Source organism: Xiphophorus couchianus, chromosome 3, assembly GCF_001444195.1.
Source record: "Xiphophorus couchianus chromosome 3, X_couchianus-1.0, whole genome shotgun sequence".
In the NCBI taxonomy this organism is placed as follows: Eukaryota; Metazoa; Chordata; class Actinopteri; order Cyprinodontiformes; family Poeciliidae; genus Xiphophorus; species Xiphophorus couchianus.
The window spans coordinates 17,515,434-17,532,777 of NC_040230.1; the positions used below are offsets into that span (position 1 = coordinate 17,515,434).

Consider the following 17,344-nt stretch of genomic DNA (forward strand, 5'->3'; position numbering starts at 1 on the left):
AGGAGGTTTGGTTTTTTTGTAAGTCCGCCTATCACAGATCCACAACTTGAAGGGAGAACACATGTTTGCCATGGCAAATGTAACAAATCAAATTTCAAACATGATAAATCTCACATTTTCTCTGGTATATTCCCCACAATCATACACACACAATTTGATAACATCAAAACTGGTGTCCTGCTAGAAATAGTACTAACCCTTTCATGCATGATTTATGATCCTTTGTGTCAGAATTGTTTTCCAGTTTAAAAAAAAAATTTCTTAAGGCATAAAAAAAGGAAGGAAATTGTTTTTGTAAAAATATTTTTTTTTTTAATTTTTTTTTTTTTATGTGATCAATTGTAATTTTGTCCAAATACAAAGTTGTTATTTGAAAAATACATCAGTAGTATTGTTCCTTAGGGGTTATCTGATGTCACAATATTTTTTTTACTTGCAAGAGTCGTCTACAGTAGAAGGAGGGACCGGGTCGGTTCTCATGCTTTTTTGTCTGTCGGCCATATTGTTTTTAACAAAAATATTTTTTTGCATTTGCAGCTGATGGCCAGTAGTTGATGGTATATTTTATGATGCATTAGTGTCCACTTCAGTGGTCTGTGTGCATTTATAACATAAAAATCCACAGGAAGCACAAGAAAATGGCTTTTAGAAAGCTGTCCACTGTAGTGACCACTATGCATGAAAGGGCTAAGAAATCACCAAAGTTATGTTTGAACTTTGAATAGGACATTCTAACAAATAATTATGCTTTTTATGTACATCCATCAATTTAACTCTCACTGGATGTGTGAAGTTGCTTACTGATTTCAATCTATCTGAAAAATTACAGCCACAGTTTAATCTCTCTCTCTCTCACACAATGAGGAGAGAGAGAGCGAGCAAAGCGCTGCTCTGCATTTTTTCAGTTACTAGGTATAATATATAGGCGCCACATTTTTCTACACCTCTGCACACTTATCCACCACAGACACAACTCAGGCTTTGACTGACAGATGTTTCCCAGCAGTGCCTAAGGTCGGTCTCAGCAAAATGAATGTGTTTGACCACCGTTGGTATTTAAGGCGAGAGTTTGGGAGGCTGGATTAGACGATACTGGGAATGAATAGATGAGTACAGTTTCTTGGCTGAATCCGTCTCGTTTCTTTACTCGCTCAAAAACTCTTCTACTTTTGCACGCTTTCTTTCTGCTGTCATCATGACAGCCTTCGACTTCACGGATGTAGAGGCGTTTTTGGACAGCCACCCGGATCTGTTCGAAGAGTATCTGGTTCGGAGAGCCAAATGCGATCAGGTGAGCAGGTGGCTGAAGGAGCATCAGCCGTCCAAAGTCTCCGCATCCGAGGAGAGGCGCGCCGCCGCCGCCGCCGCCACGGACCCGCTCTGGTCAAGCAGCGCCGATGGACTACGGCGCAGGTCGTCTCACATGGAGCTGCGGCGAAACTTCGCCCGCTCCAAAGCCACAACCGCGCACCGCACATACGACGAGCATGTGAGCCTGAACGAGCACGAGTCCCAGTCGAGCATGAGGCGCCGTGCGCTCCTGCGCAAAGCCAGCTCGCTACCTCCGACCACCGCGCACATCCTGAGCGCACTGCTGGAGTCCAGAGTCAACGTCCCCCAGTACGCGTCCAGCGCCATCGACTACAAATACAGACTCAAAGAGACCAACGAGAGGGAGTTCTTCCTGGAGCTGGTGAAGGACATCTCCAACGAACTGGACCTGACGAACCTGAGCTATAAAATCCTGATCAACGTGTGCATCTTGGTGGATGCTGACAGGTGCTCGCTCTTTCTCGTGGAGGGACCCGCTCACAAGAGGACGCTGGTGTCAAAGTTCTTTGATGTGCACTCAGGCACCACGGTCAGACCCTCATCCAGCACTCTGAACTCCAATGAAGTGCAAGTGCCGTGGGGAAAAGGGATTATTGGCTATGTGGCAGAGCATGGAGAGACCGTCAACATCTCTAATGCATACGAGGTAAAGGACATAAATTAATGTAAAAAAAAAAAAAAAAAAAAAAAAACCACAACTTTATAATGAATTTGTGTGTTTTTGTTAATATAATCACATAGAAATCATTACTAAAAAAATATTTTAAAAATCAGTTCTACTTATGAGGCCCCTTAGCAGCCCCGGGTAACTAAGTGGCCGTTTAGTTTGCTTGTGCCTTGGGCCGACCCTGACAGAAGCCCTAGCCCCTATTTATTGAAGATAAATGTGCCATTGTATCAGGCTTCACAAATTGATGCACCTTCTGCCACATTTCACCTCTATGCATAGCATAACCAAGAAAGAGAAAATAAAAATAAAAGTAAAGTTTTTTTTTAGAATTTGTATTCATTCATTTTCCCTCAAACCTGAGTAGAAATGTAAATGTAAAATATGGCGCAAGAGAAACATAAAATTGCGATGTTCACATCTCAATTGGCAAGACAACAATGCCCTGATCTCCCATGTACAGCATGGTTGAATGTTTTTAAGACAGGATTCACAATGAACAAGACAACTCATAAAAAGGTGCTCCTTCAGGCCTACAATTTAGATCTGTTTATTTTAAATGTACTTATTTGTCTGTTTAGTGTTCGACGCAGTTAACCAACACAAAGTAGCTTAGCAGATAACTTTGAAATGGAAGGAAAAACGATACTTTTTTTTTTTTTTTTTTACAAAGACTAATCTAAAAAGATTTGGTAGTACATTAGTAAAAATTGTCCCTGTGTGGGGAATTTAGTCACCTAAATCCAGCTGTTCTGTCAAGGTTATTTTGCAACAATGAATAAGCACAAAATACCAATTTCTGTGCAAAGACAGTACAGCCACAGAAATAAAGATTTTCCATGTTGAAACAAGGCAAAGGCAGCAGTATGCTGTAGAGATAATTTAGTTTTACCAGTTTAAAAACAGAACAATCCTGGAGAAAAAAAAAAGCAAATGAGAATCTGAGGCAATACCTTATATTCACAGTTGTCTTCATGCACTCTAATGAAGCTTAAACTATTTTGCAAAGAACAGACAAGAAAGTTTCCAGATGGGCAAAGCTGATAGAAACATAGCAAAGAGCTTGCAGTTGAATAGATGGTTCAACAAGTTTCAACTCACCTTTGGGTGGAATACAAATGCATATGACACTTTCCATATTTTTATCTATTAAACATGTGAAATGCATTTAGCACATAAAATCCCACTTAAATACAATAAGATCTATGGTTGATTAGTTCAAAAGGCATGGACACTTTTGCAAGACATTGCACATCTAGTGCTGTATGAGAATGAAACTCCTTGGAGCAGTTACTTTCTTTTGCAAACAAATCCCCATTAAAGTTTTCATTGAGGAAACGGCAGACAATAGTATGAGCTTCTCCCTGGCCAGATCTTGCCTTGCGTGCAGCATCATTATCTCATGGCCCTGAGCTGCTGGACCTGCTGAGGCAACATGATGATGTGGATCCCCCTGCAGAATATTCCTGCATTTATGCACCCCAGCAAAGGTTATTGTTAACTTCGACGTGAAAACATTTGCTTCTTGCAGAGCTGGAAATAAAAATTGCGCAATGTTTGTTTTAAATGAGGGACTTTGTGAGAGCTGATAGATGTGTAATGTTTGTTTGCATAACCCCCGCCCCCTTTCCAGGACCACCGCTTCAGCGACGAGATTGACAAGTTAACCGGCTACAAGACTCAGACCATCCTCTGCATGGCCATCTGCAACAGTGATGGAGACGTCATTGGTGTTGTGCAAGCTATTAACAAAAATCCCATGGGCACCCCTTTTACAGAGGACGATGAAAAGGTGAAGCTCTATTGTGCTGGAGGAAAAAAAATGCAGAGGCAATTTGTCATTTGTAAAATCCCTTTTGTGGTTTGTGCTTCTAAGTGCATTTTAGAGAGAGTGAATGTGCAACTGAAGTGTTTGTACTCTAAATCGTCTTAATGGCTTTAGAGAGGAGCAAATTGTTCCCTTTGAAGCAAAATACCAGGAAAAATAAGAGAAAAGGTCAACCTTTTACTCAAGCGTGAAGCGTTAAATGTGTTCAGTAGCGCAATAAACACACACATTGAGGAAACATAGATTCTGTTTTTCTGTTCTGAATTGTTCCCTTAGTAATTAAGATAAAATTGGTTTGTAGAAAACTAATGCGTTATATCTTTTTACCGCTCACGTTTTTTTTCCTCAGTCTCCCAGTTTGCTGCTTAGCAATTATTAATGTTAACCTTGCTTCTTTTTTTTTTAGGTTTCCTGTTATTTCAGCTAAAGCCCATAGTATACTTGTTTTATAAAACAACTGAAAAAGTCAATAAGAAAATTAATACCAGATAAAGAAATGCTGAAGCATTTGATGTTCAGTCACATTGGCTGGAAAGCAAATGCACCTAAATCAGTTGTGTCCACTAGGTGGCAGAATAAAGTTTTCTGCAATCAAGTTGATCAACTTTAGATTCAAATTATTTTTTTTTTCTTGTCATTTAGGCTTTTATAAAAAAAAATACTTTTAAATGTGAATATTAAAGATTGCCACAATTAATTCTCATTATCAACTTTCATTGACAAAAAAATAGGGAAGCATTCTCGATTTGTCGGTCTTGTGCTGAGATAAAGCTGACTCCATCCTGGCTTCCCACTGACACCACCACATACTCGCTCTGCTCCTCTCAACCTGTTTAAATTATCACAGAAATGAGGCATAAACGTCTTTCACTCCTTGTACTGCTCCTTTTCTTAGGTGTTACAGATGTATCTGCCCTTCTGTGGAATATCGATTTCCAATGCAAAGCTGTTTTCGGAGTCTCGCAAGGAGTATGAGCGGAGCAGGGTGAGCAGTTTTAAGGAGTTAGATTATCAGAGCTTGTCGGATCTTTTTTCTGGGAGTAAAGAGCCGGATGGGGTTGCTGTTGCCACAGGCCTTGTTGGAGGTGGTCAATGACCTGTTTGAGGAGCAGACCGACCTGGAGAAGATCGTCAGGAAGATCATGCAGAGAGCGCTGACGTTGCTGCAGTGTGAACGCTGCTCGGTACTTCTCCTAGAAGATATCGACTCACCCGTAAGACTCCTGCTTAGTGGATTCTGCTGATTCTTCTTACCTCTTCTCGATGCTCTCCTCTCCAATATTTATTTTCTGAAGTAAATTATGTAAAATGCTTCATAACTTTGTTCCCGAGCAGATGTGTACTGATTTGTACTTTCTCTGTAGGTGGTGAAGTTCTCCAAGACATTTGAACTGATGTCTCCTTTGTGCAACATGGACAGAGACATCAGGTGAACGAGCAGGGATGCATTTTTAAAATATAATCATCAAATTTAGTCTATTTTATTGGAACGGTTGGTACTAAAGCAAATGTTTGCATTCAGCTCCTTTTCCTCTGATATGCCTAAAGAAAATCCAATGCAATCAAAAGTGTTCAGAAGTCAACTAATTTGTAAATGGGGACGACCCATGAAAAATCCCAGTAGTCATGGTCATACTTCCTTCTTTTTTTCTCTTAATTTGCTAACTGAGCATGGAGAAGTTATCCTGCTCTGACTGGCTCATCAACAACAGCATCGCTGAGCTGGTTGCTTCCACAGGGCTGCCTGTTAACATCAGCGACGTTTGTCAGGATCCACGCTTTGATGCTGAGGTTTGAACAAAGTTGTACATTTTTTGCACCTCCAGTTGGAAACTTCTGTTTAAAACCCATTAAAAATGTGGAGCCATATTTGAATCAACTTGAAAAGGATTCTGAAATTATTGTGTTTTCTGTCTTTCAAGGCAGATCAGGCATCGGGTTTTCACATCCGGTCTGTGTTATGTGTCCCGATCTGGAACAGAACTCACCAGATAATCGGTAGGTTGAACCAGATTTTTTAGATTTTTGAAAATTCTGCTTTTGTTGCTCTTAAGGATCGATGTGTACTTTGCTAAGGGGTTGCACAAATCTTGAACCGCCTGGACAGAAAGACATTTGATGATGCAGATCAGAGACTGTTTGAGGTCAGTTTAAACACTAATACTTAAGTCTTTTGTTTTTGTGTTACTTTTATTGCTTAAGGTATTAATATTAAATTTCTCTTTTTTTTGCAGGCATTTGTGATATTCTGTGGACTTGGAATCAACAATACCATGATGTACAATCAAGTTAAGAAGACATGGGCCAAGCAGTCTGTAGCATTGGATGTGAGCAAATTAATTGTTCCAGTCTTTTTTTTTTTTCACTCTCCATAATACAACTACAAATCCTGCTCCATGAAATGTTGCCTTCTAACCTTCTTTTGTTTCAGTTTTGGGATTATTTAATGAGATCTTTTAAATCTGTCTGTTTAATGTCAGACAGATTCTACAGTTTTGATAACCATTTCTTCCATCGGCTAGTGACATTGAAAAAAAAATGGTTATCACAGGTTTTCATGGTTCTACCCAAGTAATCCTTGTCTAACTTTGAAATTTATTTAATCTGAAATAGTAAGTGACAAAAAGCAAAACCATGCAAAATCTACAAATATGTTTCATTCTTCATATAGTTTAAACCTTTACTTTACCGCTAGTTTACTTTGTTAGATACTCATCAAATTTCTTAACTATTGAAATGTACTTTCTTTTTATATAGTGTGGTACTAAGTAAGTATGGTACTGCCACAGAGGCTGTTAACATTTATTAGCGTCTCTCAGCCGGTTCTGCTCCATTGTCCAGTATCTAACCTGAGCAGTCACATTATCCTCAGAAAAACATGGTTCTCCTTCTCCTTAATAAATATTTCAGCTGCTCTCAATAATTCACAATAAATACATCACCCTCTCTGCTTAACTGGTATCAAAGACAACACACTGCTGGATCAGCCTCACTTATTCAGTGCTGTCTCTTTAATTACCAGGTGGAGGCATTTTACACTTCGTTCACAAAAGAATGTGACAAAAATTGAAATGTGCCGATCTGATCCGGACGTAAGGAGATAAGTAGGGCAGTCGGAAGATTAGTGGAAAAATATTTACTGTAATCTGTGTTGATGAAAAAAGTTGGGTGGTATTAGGATTTGAATCAGACTTCTGTAACGCCCGTCTTTGTGAAATGTCTGTTGTTTCAGATGTTGTCTTACCATGCCACCTGCTCCAAAGTAGAAGTTGACAGACTGAAGGTAATTCATAAACTAAATCCTTTCAATAAATTTATAAATTCAATTTGAGTACAGAGAGCAAAAAACCTGTCAGTTGAAACTCTAATTAAAACATTGAGTGTACTTTTCTTTGGAAACGTTTGACTGACAGCTCTGTCCTTTGTCCTGTGAAGGCTGCAAAGATTCCCCTGAGCAGTGAGCTGGGCATTGATGAGTTCCACTTCAATGATTTTTCGCTGGACAATGATGCGATGATCACGGCGTCACTCAGGATGTTTCTGGAACTCGGTGTGGTTCAAAAGTTTAAAATTGACTATGAAGTGAGACAGCATTCCCTGCAAGATGTTTCTTTTTCTGAATATTTTGTGTTTTAAAGTACATGAAGGTATGACATGATTGTTTCTCTCCTTGTAGGTTTTGTGTCGCTGGCTGCTCACAGTGAGGAAGAACTATCGAACTGTGGCGTATCACAACTGGAGGCATGCCTTCAATGTGTCACAGTGCATGTTTGTCATGATCACAGTAAGTTTTTAGACAAAATGATTTCAGCTTATTAAAGATGTTATAAAATACCAACATGCTAGTATAACTAAGACTGGTTAAACTGAATAGTTCATAAGCTTCACTGACAGTCAATGACTTTTATGCAGTCCAGCACTTTCCAGGATGTGCTGTCAGATGCGGAGATGCTGGCCCTGATGGTCGGCTGCTTGTGCCACGACTTGGACCATCGAGGCACAAACAATGCATTTCAAGCCAAGTGAGTTACATAAACCTACACGGTTATGAATGTGTTCCTTACGAGTGACTGAACCACTGACCCGTTATTCCTCCAGGACCGGTTCTGCTTTGGCCCTGCTCTATGGGACGTCGGCAACCCTGGAGCATCATCACTTCAACCATGCTGTCATGATCCTGCAGAGCGAGGTCAGGCAGAATATATTGATTAGATCCCTCACTGGGATCTTTAGACACAAGTGACATTAGTTATGTAAAACAGTTGTAAAGCAAATCACATACTGTCTGCAATCTCTTTCTGTACAATTCTGTCCATTTCATACAAAGATATTTGAGTGTAACATTTTGATAAAACATAAATTCCCACCATACGGGCTGATTATAGCAGCTTTGATCTCCACAGAGCCCTGACATGACGGCGGACTGCATAAAAGCTTCCTGAGCAGAAAACACAACCGTCCTTTCATTGCAGACATTGTGCTATATTTTTCCCTTGTACAGTGTGGAACAAAAAAAAATAAATTGAATATCGCATTTTGAGTCAGAGCTTGTATATTCATTTACAAGCTCTGTAAATGAATATACAGAGCTGTGACAAGCATATCACAATCTACCTGCTTGTATATTGTGTAAAAGTTGGTGTCCAGGCTGTAAAATAATTTTTAAAAAAAGCTAATGATAATACATTCAAATGCCAGTTTGGAAGATGAAACGGGCTTATTTTATACTAAAATGAAAAGTGTCAGCAAAATTATGCGACCTAATTTTGAAAGATAAGCAGAAAGAGATATAATGGAAACATCCTGTCGACTATGGCGTATGAAGTAAGGTTTTATTATGATTGACAAGAATATAACTGAAAGTCTTACACCATTTTCATAAAACGTCCAGGCCATAACCAAGGAGGAGACACCTTTATACAGTGATTTGCAAAAGAAAATCAAACTCCCCAAACAATGCTTATTTTGCTAAATAGCATCAACAAACTTTAATGCATTTAGTGGGATTTTATGTATTGGACCAACACACAGTGGTGTTGAAAAAAAAATCATTATATTTATGATCTTTTAGCAGGATCAACACTATACTACAACCAAATAAAAACTGATACAAAGCAACTACAATTAAGATAAAAATTGTTGTAGTAGCAGCATTTGCATGAATACCGATCAATAGATTTTAGATACACTTACAGTAAATGTTGAAATTTATCACCATTTTTGTGTGGGAATAAAATTTTCTTGCACCTGAATTTCTACATGGCTTGAGCCAAAGCACACAGTTGTAAAAACAATACTCTACACCTCAAACTAAATATTTCAGATTATGCGAGGTCAAACAGCATGGATATCCTGCTGGACAGATGTAGTGATAGCTAACAGTTTTCTCATGAGCTGTATTACAATATTCCTATAAAAGTTCCTGCCATAAATATAAGAAAAAAAAGGATACCATTATAAGAAATGTTCCTCTCTTTGGATGACTTAATCAGTTTAACAGATAAACATGCAAATCATCTGATGCTTGACAACTAAAAGTCTTAATATATCTGTCTAGTTGATTGTCGTTGGATAAAATGAAGGAACTTTAATAAATAAACACATAACTTACATGCAGACACAAAGGGATACATGACTGGGATCTGGTAGATATTCAAAAAGCAGGGAACCATGAGGTGACAAGAGAATCCAGCAGTGACAGAAAAAAAAATACTGGGGTGCTTGATGAGTCATAAGTGACAGGTGGCTGATTGAGGACAGGGTGCAGCTGTGAGAGGAGACAGAGCAGACAGGCTGAAGGAGAGCTTAATATGATGTTTGTAAGAGGTACAGCGAACATTGCTTATAGGTGCCGCCATGTTGAAATCCCAACTTCTTACCTGAAATGCTGCTACTTCGGGTCTGACGTGAAACCCAGCTGTGAGTTTCAGCTTGCGAGGAAACTGGAATGCTACAACAATTAATGGAAGCTGAGGAGAATGTAAACAGTAATCTTGGAAAGTTGTAAAACACTAATCTAAGGAAAAACAACAAGAATAAACTAAGCGGAAAGGAATGAACTGATATATATAGTGAGATCTACGTTGGAAATAAATAAACAAGGAAAATGCGAACAGGAAAAAAATAAAATAAAATCCCAACATCCCAAGATCATGATAATATCCCAAAGAAAAGCAATTATATTCTCTTGCTGTGCCTCTGGCTATTTATCAGAAATGTATTGAGACAACTGGGCGTGCTGAAAGTCCCTCTTGCACAGTTTCTCCTAAGGAACAGCGTTGTACACAAACTGCTGACAGGCAACACCAGTAACCACTGCGCTTTGTCTCAGGGGTGGATCAGTTTGATCACCAGCTGTATACTGCATTGATTTATTTTAGCCATGGACAGAGAAAGCCCATACGCATTGCTAATTAAATTGCAAATTGGGGCTTCAATTGACAGTGAGCGATGACTTTACCGATGCTCCAAATTTAACGGGAATATTTTTTGCCAGTTGTACAAATCCACCGCTGCTTGCAACTGTGTTTTATTTTGCAGGGACACAATATCTTTGCCAACCTCAGCTCTAAAGAGTACAGCAACATGATGCAACTATTAAAACAGGCGATTCTCTCCACAGACCTTACTTTGCACTTTGAGTAAGTGGCCTTCTCAGAGCTGATCGTCTTTACAGCTAGATTTAAATATTTATGGACAGATTGGATTTGTGTTTTTAATACTTAACATTGTCTTATTATAAAGCACATATTGTATAACTTATATCCATATTTCTTGTATCTCTCAATATTTTCTGCCTGATTTGTCCCTCTTTTGACTGTTTCTTTCATTTAAAAAGGCGCAGAACCAAGTTCTTTGAGCATGTTTTGTCAGGAGAATTCAGCTGGGCGGTGGAAGAACACAGAGAAGTCCTCAGGTTTCTGCATTTGTAATAAATAAAGATACTAAAGCTGTAAGGAACACAACTGAGATAAAAATGTATTTTGTCTCCGATCCCTGCCTAATCAACAGATCCATGCTGATGACTGCATGTGATTTGGGTGCTGTCACTCGTCCTTGGGAGGTATCAAAACAGGTTTGAGTCACCTGTGCATGCTGGGATGTGTTATTTCCTAATTGTAATCTGGACAATAAAAAAATGCAATTATGTTTGTTTAGTTTATGTATGTATTTAAAATGAGTTCTCATGAAAGACTTATGCTTTAAGGGGGAGGTAAATTTTAGCTGTTGACAAAATCCGAACTGAGCAGAGGCAATTAAAAAAATAAATATTTTTCTTTCTTTACCTTTTCTTCCAAGTCCTGGGGAAAAGCATGCAAGGTTCCTAAAACTACTTAATAAACTCCCATTAGGTTAGTTTAGTTTGCTGGGCTGGTGCCACAGCTCAGTTATTTCTTTAATCCGTTTAGCATGCTAATCTGCTTACTGTTGGTCAGACACGGAGAAGTGTTGGATTTACTGGCGAATCCTAAATAAGCTTCCAGCCTGGTCCTTGTTTATACCTCCTGTTTGACACTGATGTAACCTAACAAGAAAAGTCCAAAAATAGGACAAAATCTAACAAGAAGTGAGCCGTGTATGCATAAAAAACACTGTAAAAAGAGACCACTAAATCTAATTTCGGAAATTAAAGGAGAAAAAAACAATATTCACAACAAAGTTAAACGTTTGAATTTGAATTCATGCATAAATCTAAAGGTCTAACCTTGATTCTTCCAAACATGAAGCTCGTTGAATCCTTATTTAACTTCTTTAATGAGCAGCCTCTCAGTTCGTGTTTATGTAAAAACTTGTGAACAGTTACACTGGTGTACCAGCAGCTTTAAGTTTTTGGATCAGTTGTCGTGAGTCTAATTTCTTTCCTAAGAGTTGCACAACAACGTACAACAAACACCGTACAGCAACAAAAAAGATGAATCATTTTATAGTAAATTTTAATATACACCCTTCACTAGGCTTAAATCCTTAAACGTTGCATAATGCATGAGTAAAATAATGATTGTTTCCACCGGTGTCTGCAGGTTGCCGAGTTGGTAACGAGCGAGTTCTTTGAACAAGGTGACAGGGAACGGTCGGAGCTGAAGCTAACACCAGCAGTGAGTGTGAAATGTTTCAAAGTCTTTCCTGTCACTCTGATGTTCTGAGTTAAAAATATTCAGGAGGAAAATGGTTCTGACCAGAGTTCTGGTTGTGGGTGACAGAGAGTTGTTGCTCCCCTGCAGGCCATCTTTGACCGTAATCGCAAAGATGAACTACCTGCCTTACAGCTTGAATGGATTGATGGGATCTGCAAGCCACTTTATCAGGTAGGCCGGCCACAACTAAAGCTACACATTGAGAGGGCTTTAATATTTATATGTTATAAATATTAAGTATTACACTGGCTTTTCATAAGGATAGCCGACACAAAGTAGTGGATAATGGTGAAGTGTTTTTCACATTTAATTTTTTACGAATAAAATGATTAAAGCCTGTGTATTCAGCTCTTCAGAGTCAATTCATTTTAGAACCACCATTCACTGCAGTTATAGCTCAATTCTCTCAGGGTTGGTCTCTACCAGCTTTGCACACCCAGAAACTGAACGGTTCAACTGAGAGGTGCCCTTCATGTCATCCAGATATGATGGGGCAGCGTCTGGACATAGTAACTTTCAAGTCTCAGGTGGTCTGGACTTTGGATAGGCCACTGCAACACATAACTACACTTTGATCTAAAAATTTACATTATATCTTTGTCTCTGTGTTTTGGTGGATGGGTTGTTGGCAGTTTCTAAGTATTTTTCCTAGGTTTGTCTTTTCAGATTTTTATTTGTAATAAATCGTTAAAACCATGAATCCCTTCCCTTCCTTTTCACACTCCTACATTATGTTGCTCTCTATCATGAAATCCCAATAAAATACATAGAAATTTTTCTTTTTGTAAGCTCAAGACATTTACGTTCAATAAAAACAATGTAGGCTTCATGTTAAAATGTAAGTGCATGAATAAAAACGTATGCAAATCTGTAGATAACCTCTACTGTTTGGTGTCTCTCTCAGGCGCTGCTGAAGTTGAACAGGAAGTTAAAGCCGATGGTGGATGGAATAAATGGGAACAGAGAGAAGTGGCAGGAACTCTGCTTGTCCGATCAACAGACAAGAAGAGCGTCAGTCTCCAGCCAGAATACTGACCCGGGTCAGAATACTGAGTTCAGTGACGACGCAGAAACCAACGAGCTACTAGAGAAAGCAGGGAAAACTGCCCAGATTAAAAATACGGAGTTTGGCTCAAAATCTGATTGCCGAGAGGTATTGAGGTGCAGTCATGACACAGGAAACAACAAAACAGTCCCTGGAAAGAAGTAAAGCAGAGAGGTTGTTGTAATAAATAACTTGACATTTTTTGATATCTTCTAACACAAGCATCCCCCTGAACTGATAGGGTGAAACAAAATGCAGAATTCATCAGCGGAGCCTGCTGCAGCGTCACTGTGTTAACCTCAGGAACAATGGGACGAACCCCATGAGGTCATAAATCTATTTAAAGGGCAGTGTTCATACAAAAGAAGGGATTTCATCACTTCGCTAAGGAGAGTCCTGAAGTTGCATGTTTTGTAGAAACTCTCTCCTGATCAAAACCTTTTGGTGATGCCTTTAAAATCATCAGGAAATCACTGTGAATTGTCACACAAAGCAAACTGCACATCAATCTGCTGGTAAAGAGGTTTTAAAAGACATGGATCTTCCACTGCAGCAGCATAAATTAACACAGGAAGTTTAGGAGAAATACAATATTAACTACAAAATTCCCATGTTCAATTTTAATCATTTCAATTTAATATGATTTGTTTTTGTACCATCAAATATACCATAATTTTTTACCCTATGCTGTCCACACTACAGTCACTCTAGATCAGGGGTCTCAAACTCCAGGCCTTGAGGGCCGAAGTCCTGCAGTTTTTAGATGTGCCACAGGTACAAAACACTGGAATGAAATGACCTCCTTGTGTAGATCAGTTTTCCAGAGCCTTAATGACCTAATTATTCTGTTCAGGTGTGGTGCAGCAGAGGCTCATCTAAAAGTTGCAGGACACCGGCCCTTGAGAACTGGAGTTTGAGACCCCTGCTAGATCATCGCGAGTCCCCGGTCCTTTCTGATGCTGTCTTCTCCTCACCCCACAAGGTGACCTTTTAGATGTTGATTTGGTCATATGGTTTGTATATTTATTCTGCTAAAAGATGCAGTGATGACCCATTTTCAGTTTACTGGATATTTATTTAAAACACACTGGGCTTTAATAAATTCATCATGCCATGCATGCTAACAAGGTTTCCAGGGAGTTTGGAAGAGGAACATACCACATTGTTGTCAATGCAGTACCACTGTATGATTAATGCAATGACTCAAACAGATTATTTTGATTTAATTATTTTTATGAATCTTTACCAGGGTATGTCAGCAAGTGTGGAGGGAACTGTGAATCCTGTCATGAATGTAGACTGAACCATGATCATGTTCATGAATGTCATATCTAGGCTGTATTGCTTTAGTTTAAAAAATCTTTGCCTGCATGATCTTACAGTGTTGTTCTTTGACAGCCGACTGGTTCATAGAGTTGCATGTGATCATTCTTGCCTTTCAGCATAAATTCTCTGTAGATCAATTAATCAAAATTTCATTGACTGCTTGTGCATCACCTTTAAATTTTCTTCAAAACATGAAGACAGGAAAATTCAAATGACTCTGAGACGCATTTTAAGATTGTACAAAATATATGAAGTAATTTATTTGCAGCAAATGATGTTTTCTGTTTTTGAATTCAGTTCAATATTTGAACTGCTGCTGTTTTCTTGTTGAGTTTCTGAGTCTCACTCTGACACTTACCTTCAGAAGAGTTTTGTGATGCTTAAGTACAATAATTCTTCTGTTTTATTTTTATGTAGAGTATATCTTTGTTTGCAAATGCATGCCAGTTATGTTGTTACTGCATGTTCAATGTTGACAATGGTCATTTTGATGCCTTTGATTGCCACAAGAGATTTGCTTTGCATGTAGTCATACTGGTTCTATTCTGTGTTCTGATATCTTCTACTATTTCTGCTCTGTTGTTGTTGATAAGAACAGCCTAAAATGTCTACTTTGAGCTGCAACCTTTACCCAAATTATAAACTGGTGAGTTTTCATATGCTGGACTCTGTATTTATGACAACCCTTTTAAAAATAGTTTCCTAAACAGGACAAGGATGTGATTTACGTAAGAGAAGAGGAAATCTGAATGACTGAAATGCCTTTGATATGGAAACTGAAGGATTGTTATCACATGGGGCTAAAAAAGGAAAGCCTAGATATGATAATTGATTTTGTTTTTTGTATAAAACAAAAAACAAGAGTTTACGTTCAAAACTGTGAGAATTATGCTGAAATGAAACTGTCATGTAATTCTCAAAATCTAAAGGTGGGACAGTGCCTTGAAGTGTAATACCAATCATGTCCACAAGTGGTTGGCAAATTTATTTATTTTTTATAAACAATGTCATTTAAAATGTATTGCGTTATATCCTTTAATGCCAAACTAAATGCATTTTTCTTTTGGTTTAGTTGTTACATTAACCAAGTTCACTCCTACTTATGAGTAAGATAGTGGGCCAAATGGCTATTTAAAAATTAAAGAGACTGCAGATCTTGAAGGTTGTGTTGGGGTGATGACCAGATTGATTGTCACCTTAACATCAGGAAGTTAATTTACCTTAAAAGTAAGTCATGACTGTTGCCATTATTTCTGGTATTTGCAATGTATCTTCCACGTACAACTTTCCTGAGGATTTGACTTAATTAGGTTTTAGTTAACTGTATTATGTTTGTACTGTTAATAATTTGATACTGCAGTGCTGATTACTGAGCTGATGCGTTATCCAGTATTTTATGTAAGTAAATGCTTATTTTCTTAATGTTTCCCGTTGTTATGCTCTTTATTTACAATTTATGTCACTGATGATGCCTTCAACAGTTCCTTTTCATTTAAGATAAATGGCTTAACCCCTTGCCTTAAATAAACTATGTTTTCCTAACAACTAAATACTGACATGATTAAAATTTCTACCACACATAATATTTTCCATGGTGACCAAAAAGATTGTACACAAGTGGTCTCTATTTACAGTTGCTATGGAAGGTACTACAGTACATTGCGTCCTTTTCCATCTGCATCGTCAAAGCTCAAAAAAACGTGCAGATTGTAGCTGCAATATAATAATGTAACAAATTTCATCGAGTGTTAATACTTTTGCAAGTGACTGTATCAGATCCTGTTTGCATTTCTGAGGGTCTGTGTCTCTGCATTTGCATCATCAGCTTTGAACTGAACACAGAGCATTAACTCTGTGTTTTATACTGTGTCTTACAGAGAGGACACATAAAAAGGTTAATTAGCATTTTAGAAAACATCTCATTAAGTGAAATGGGTTTGTCAGAAAGTAAAAAGTCATTCTATTATACGTAGCATAATAGCATCCAGGCAGGGAGCATATTGTGCTGAGACCCTTTACATATTCATACAGTTTCTTTTCGAGCCCGTTCTTCATCTGTGGATACTGTTTGATGTTGGTTTTAATAAGACTGTGAGGTGAGGCAACAGCAGCCGTGAAAATGTGCGAAACTCAGTGTAGCTCAGTGTTTGCGCAACCGCCAGCTCCCGAGCTTCAGCCAGAGTCAGGCCTTAATCTATAATTTAACATGGATTGAGTTTATTCTCCTCAGGGTCGACGATCAGGGGGAGAGTCGGATGGAGAGAGGAGGGAGAGCCTTCCAACCTCGTTTCTGATACAGAGCCTGGCTCTGCCACGGTGTTTGATCTTTCTCTCTCTCTCTCTCCATTCCTCTCCTCTGTTATTTTTCAGTTTTATCTGCCTCTCACAGACACAGAATATCTGACTTTTAGTCCTATCCTTGCTGACATACTGTACTTTATGTACAAACTCTGTAAAAACACAAACCACGGATGAAGAACAAACACCCTGAGGAAACTGGTAATGTTATACAAAGCATTCATACATCTACTTTGTATCCTGAGTCACATCTCGTGAGGTTGAAAATAATCATTAAATGAGAATGAATTATCATGAAGACTTTAAATACCGTACAGACACAGAAGTGAAACTGTTCTGCGCTGCTCATATGTTAATCTACAAGAAATGTTCCTCAGCTTTTTAGAAGGGTTCATAGAAACTAGACTTTCTGCAGTAGACCATAAATATTAACACACTCTCAAAATTAATGTTCCAGATATAGACCAGCCTTGTTCGTCTAATGATTATTTAGCCCATGTTGGTCATTTAGTTTCTATGTGTAGGCGCTCCATTTAGTTATGAAAAATAACCCTGCTGTGTGTCAAAAAGATGGCCTCAAGCAATGCATAATAAATCAGCACATTTGTAAAATTTCATCTAAATTACCCATGCAGTATGCTTAGTGCAATTAGAACAAATCCAGCAATTAATCCTAGTGGAAGGATTTGCATTGTTATTGTTTTGCATTGCAT

At 38.4% G+C, this 17,344-nt stretch overlaps 1 protein-coding gene across 1 annotated transcript; it reads left to right on the plus strand.

The window, feature by feature from the left end:
- The first annotated feature begins 897 nt into the window (after positions 1–897).
- On the plus strand, positions 898–15,759 carry pde11al (phosphodiesterase 11a, like). Its single transcript, XM_028007828.1, has 20 exons — positions 898–1,978; positions 3,633–3,791; positions 4,723–4,812; positions 4,901–5,041; positions 5,192–5,256; positions 5,498–5,618; positions 5,750–5,825; positions 5,904–5,971; positions 6,062–6,154; positions 7,060–7,110; positions 7,263–7,409; positions 7,504–7,611; positions 7,740–7,849; positions 7,926–8,016; positions 10,368–10,468; positions 10,666–10,743; positions 10,839–10,902; positions 11,849–11,923; positions 12,050–12,133; positions 12,867–15,759. The coding sequence occupies exons 1-20, from the start codon at positions 1,196–1,198 to the stop codon at positions 13,170–13,172; spliced, it is 2,811 nt and encodes a 936-aa protein (XP_027863629.1). The 5' UTR covers positions 898–1,195; the 3' UTR covers positions 13,173–15,759.
- The last annotated feature ends 1,585 nt before the right edge of the window (positions 15,760–17,344 follow it).